The sequence below is a fragment of the Sapajus apella genome, unplaced genomic scaffold, assembly GCF_009761245.1.
Source record: "Sapajus apella isolate SASKATOON/1434 unplaced genomic scaffold, GSC_monkey_1.0 scaffold3558, whole genome shotgun sequence".
NCBI classification, from domain to species: Eukaryota; Metazoa; Chordata; class Mammalia; order Primates; family Cebidae; genus Sapajus; species Sapajus apella.
In genome coordinates, this window is record NW_022440484.1 from 1 (window position 1) to 4,858 (window position 4,858).

The 4,858-nt window shown below is 47.7% G+C and overlaps 1 protein-coding gene across 1 annotated transcript; it reads left to right on the forward strand.

The window, feature by feature from the left end:
- Window positions 1-569: 569 nt before the first annotated feature.
- LOC116547551 (butyrophilin subfamily 3 member A3-like) lies at window positions 570-2,360 on the forward strand (the record flags this gene model as incomplete). The annotated part of the gene is given in 2 exon segments (XM_032273481.1): window positions 570-1,297; window positions 1,300-2,360. Coding segments are annotated over 2 exon segments (797 nt in total), but the record flags the coding sequence as incomplete, so codon positions are not given.
- Window positions 2,361-4,858: the final 2,498 nt, after the last annotated feature.

Sequence of the window (4,858 nt, forward strand, 5' to 3'; positions counted from 1 at the left end):
TGGGGAAAGCTGCAGGGTGGAGAGTGAACCTGGGGCATCTAAGCCCCCCATAGAGCCCAGCACAGACCCGGCCTTGCAGCTACTAGAACTTCAGGAATGTCCTTCATGCTCTGCTGTGGGCTGAGTAAGTCACATGATTACCTTGTACAATGCTAGAGATTTGTATTTTTATCCCCATTTTTTGGATGAGGAAATGCTTCAGATGAGGCTCCACCTTGTTAAATAAATAGGATGTATGGAAAAATAGACTGCAGAAAAGGGGAACTCATTTAGCTCATACGTGGTAGAGACTGAAAATTAACCTCTCAGTACAAAGCATTCGTGGGCAGAGTTAATTTTCTTAAAGCATAGAAAGAAGAGACTTGTTGCTTCCTGAGGCTGCGTCAGGGTGTTGGATTAAGCAGGTACTGACCTTACTTTCATTTTTCCTCTGAACACAAGACCCCTGGGGCTTTCTCCCATGACATTGATGAGAAAATCACATTCAGGGCAGGCTAGGGACACCAGGCTCTGGACTCAGGCCTCCTCTGAGTCCAGGAGGATTCATGGCACAGGCCTTGCACGCTGAGGCTCTGAAATCCAGGAAAAATGGCTGACCCATGGACACTTCCTCAAACTCCCTGCAGCGGATGTGATTCTGGATCCAGACACGGCAAACCCCATCCTCCTTGTTTCTGAGGACCAGAGGACTGTGCAGCGTGCTGAGGAGCCCCGGGATATGCCAGACAACCCTGAGAGATTTGAGTGGCGTTACTGTGTTCTCGGCTGTGGAAGCTTCACCTCAGGGAGACATTACTGGGAGGTGGAGGTGGGGGACAGGAAAGAGTGGCATATTGGGGTGTGCAGTAAGAACGTGGAGAGGAAAAAAGGTTGGGTCAAAATGACACCTGAGAACGGATACTGGACTATGGGACTGACTGATGGGAATAAGTATCGGGCTCTCACTGAGCCCAGAACCAACCTGACACTTCCTGAGTCCCCCAGGAAAGTGGGGGTCTTCCTGGACTATGAGACTGGAGATGTCTCATTCTACAATGCGGTGGACGGATCTCATATCTACACCTTCCCGCACACCTCCTTCTCTGAGCCTCTGTATCCTGTTTTCAGAATTTTGACCTTGGAACCCACTGCCCTGACCATTTGCCCAGCGCCAAAAGGAGTAGAGAGTTCCCCGGATCCCGACCTAGTTGCACCTGATCATCCTCTAGAGACACCAGTGGCCCCGGGCTTAGCTAACCAAAGTGGGGAGCCTCAGGCCGAAGTAACGTCCCTGCTTCTCCCTGCCCAGCCTGGAGCTGACAGCCTCCCCCTTCACAGCAACCAAGCAGAGGCATAAGACTGCAGACATACACTGAAGCACTTTACTGATGATACTCATTCAATTATTCATACGATAGTTGTTTGGGTTTGGTACCACTTATTGTCCCCTTATACAGATAAGGAAACTGGGGTGCAGAAAAGTGAATTCGCTTTACAAAGTAGACATGACTAGTGAACAACAGAGCTGGGATCTATTCATCAATGACTAACATTAGTAGAGAATTTTAAATGTTCTGACTGCCGTGTTATGAGCTTTGGTGGCTGTTACTCCTTTAATCCTCACAGCACTCTGTCAGGTAGTCTCATTTTATGAGTATGGAAGCTGAGGCAGGGTGACATTAAGTAACCTGCATAACTCATACGGTAATTTGTGCAGTTGGGAGACGTTCAGCCTCAGTCCCTGGCCACTTGCCCATTCTTTTCTAGCCTGATTCTTCCCCCATGGGAAGAACCCACCTGTAGCCCTGAGGTTCCCTTCCCAGGACAGCTCCAGGGTGGGGATCACTGTAGGTGGTTGTGGGTTGACACCCCTATTGACTCCTTCCCAGCTGATGGTCAGAGCCTTAGACCCAGCACTCCTTGGATTAGCTCTGCCGAGTGTCTTGGTTGAGAGAATAACCTCACGGTACCCACGTGACACGTGACTTGGAAGACTTGAGGCCACACTCAAATAATGGCGCACAGGTGTGCCGACCCAACGACTGCTGAGTGACCATGTAGCCAGAGCCAGGCTTCCTGCAGTCAGGGTTTCCAGGCAGAGCAAATACCCTGAAGATTCTCTGTGATGCAGGAAATGTAGATGAAGGAAACTAGAACTACAGGGATGTCTTTAATCCTGCTGTGGACTTGCTCTCCTGGAAAGGGGTCTGTCCACCCCTCGTCATTGGTCGGTGTTAAACCCATATTCCTTTCAACTGTTGCCTCCTAGGGAAACTGCTCCTCATTATCATGACTGCTATTGCTCCCCACTGTATCCCCTCTATGTGGCATGTGCTTGTCAAGTCTTGATCAATAAATTTGTTAATAATGCTTACTGTTCATCTTGGCTTTTTCTAGACTCTGGTATCTACTCAACACAGTATCGACTCAATTCTGGTATCTACACAACGCAGTAGAGTAGGCTACACACTCACTGTACTCACCAGTTTCAGTTTATCTCACTGCAGCATTTTCACAGAAACCTTTTGCATTTTCTTTTTTTTTTTTTTTGAGACGGAGTTTCCCTCTTGTTACCCAGGCTGGAGTGCAATGGCGCGATCTCGGCTCACCGCAACCTCCGCCTCCCGGGTTCAGGCAATTCTCCTGCCTCAGCCTCCTGAGTAGCTGGGATTACAGGCACGCACCACCATGCCCAGCTAATGTTTTGTATTTTTAGTAGAGACGGGGTTTCACCGTGTTGACCAGGATGGTCTCGATCTCTTGACCTCGTGATCCACCCGCCTCGGCCTCCCAAAGTGCTGGGACTACAGGCGTGAGCCACCGCGCCCGGCACCTTTTGCATTTTCTATTGCTGCCATCTGAATTACCATAAATTCATAGACTTAAAGCAACACAAATTTATGATCTCACAGTTCTGTATGTGAGAAGTCCCACAGGGATCTCACCAGGCTAAAATCAAGGTGGCTGCAGGCTAGATTCATTTCTGGAGTGTCTTAAGGAAGAATCTGTTTCCTTGCTTATTCGGATTGTTGGCAGAAGCAGTTCCTTTCATTTATAGGCCTGAGGTCCCAGTTGTTTCATGGTTGACAGCTAAGTGCTGTGCTCACTTCTAGAGGCTACCACACCCTGGCTCCCAGATCCCCTCCTCCATCTTCACAGCAGCGACAGTGTGCTGAGGCTCATCTCCTAGTTCTTTTTCTCCATTGTGTCTCTTTGATTCCTTTACCTTCTCCTGTGTTTTCTTTCTTTTTTTTTTTTTCATTGACGGGGATTCACTCTGTCACCCAGGCTGGAGTGCAGTGGCGTGATCTCGGCTCATCGCAAACTTTGTCCCCTGGCCTCAAGCAATCTACCCCCTTCAGCTTTCCAAGTAGCCGGAACCCTAGGCCCATTTCCCCTTGCCCTGGTTTTTTTTTTTTTTTTTTTTTTTTTTGTAGAGACAGGGTCTCCCCATGTTGCCCGGGCTGGTCTCAAACTCCTGAGCTCAAACAATCTGCCCACCTTGGTCTCCAAAAGTCCTGGGGTTATAGGTGTGAGGGTCACCTCGCTGAGTCTGCCTTTTACTTTTAAAGACTCCTTTGATTAGTCTGAGTCTGCCCAAACAATTGAGAATAATCTATTTTAAGGTCCATAACCTTAATTCTGTGTAAAATCCGTTTTGCCATGTTATACATTCAATTCATAAATTTCATAGTGGATTGAACGGCGGGGGGAGTGCTATTCAACTCACCACACTTATCTCAGAAGTGATCCCAGGAAACACAAGTGCAGAAATAAATTGAGAAATGGAAGAAAGCCAGTTACAGGAGAAATGGGAATAAAGGGTTCACTCACGAGTCCATTACCATGTGGATATCTTGGCTCAGTCACTTTTAGGACTCTCTAAGAAACCATATGAAATGTGTGATACAGCTCAGGATCTTCCTAAGGATTACAGGGCGTGGGACTTTATACTTCCCATCCTTCTTTGCTTGAATTGGTTGAAGTTTGGCCTGGGAGTGTTAATTCTAATGTACTTTAAGATTGGGCTATGTAACTGCAGAAAAGCAACTATCCCTGACATGATAAAGCTCTCAGGCAAAGGAGAAGGGAGATGGGAAGGTTATTACCCTTGCGGGGAACTGTGCCTCAGCTATTGGCAAACTGTGATAGGCCAAGAGAATATGGGATGGGGCATCAACAGCATCTGTTCTAAGGGCTCTGCCTCTGAGAATATAGTGAATGCCTTTCAAGGTGTCTCTGCCCCCCCCCGCACCATATTCATTTAGCATTAGTGACCTCTTGTCTTCCATACATGTGCATATCACATGGCCCTACAGCCTCACCACATGGACTAGGTCTGGGATGGACACCTGACCCAGGCTAGGCCCAGGGCAAGTGACATGTGACCAGTTACACCACCTGTAGCAGATGTGCATGGGAGCTGTGGGAAGAAATCTTCCATTTGTGGTGCGGACTAAAGGATGGTGGATTGTGGAGAACACCAAAGCAGATGAGCAGAGAGGAGGCTCCAAAAGGAGAGTTCAGGTAATCTTCTCATGCTCAGTTCTTTGAGAAGCCCAGTATCATTTCTTCTCTTTGAAAAAATGTGTTCTCTTGAGGTAAGGTAAATGTACCAGTTAATATTGCTGCAGTCCTAATATTTAGAAGCTTACACGACCATTATAATATGCTCAATGATTCTGTGAGTCAGGAATCTAGAATTTGAACAGGGCAGAGTAGGAATGGATTTTCTGTGTGCCAAGATGCCTGGGCTTCCCCTCAGAGTACTCCATAGCTGGAGACGACACACCCATATGACCTCCAAAGACTAGTTTATTGCAAAGCAAAAGGGAATTGGAGCTCACCTTGTGTACTGGTTCTTCCAGGGTTGGCAGGT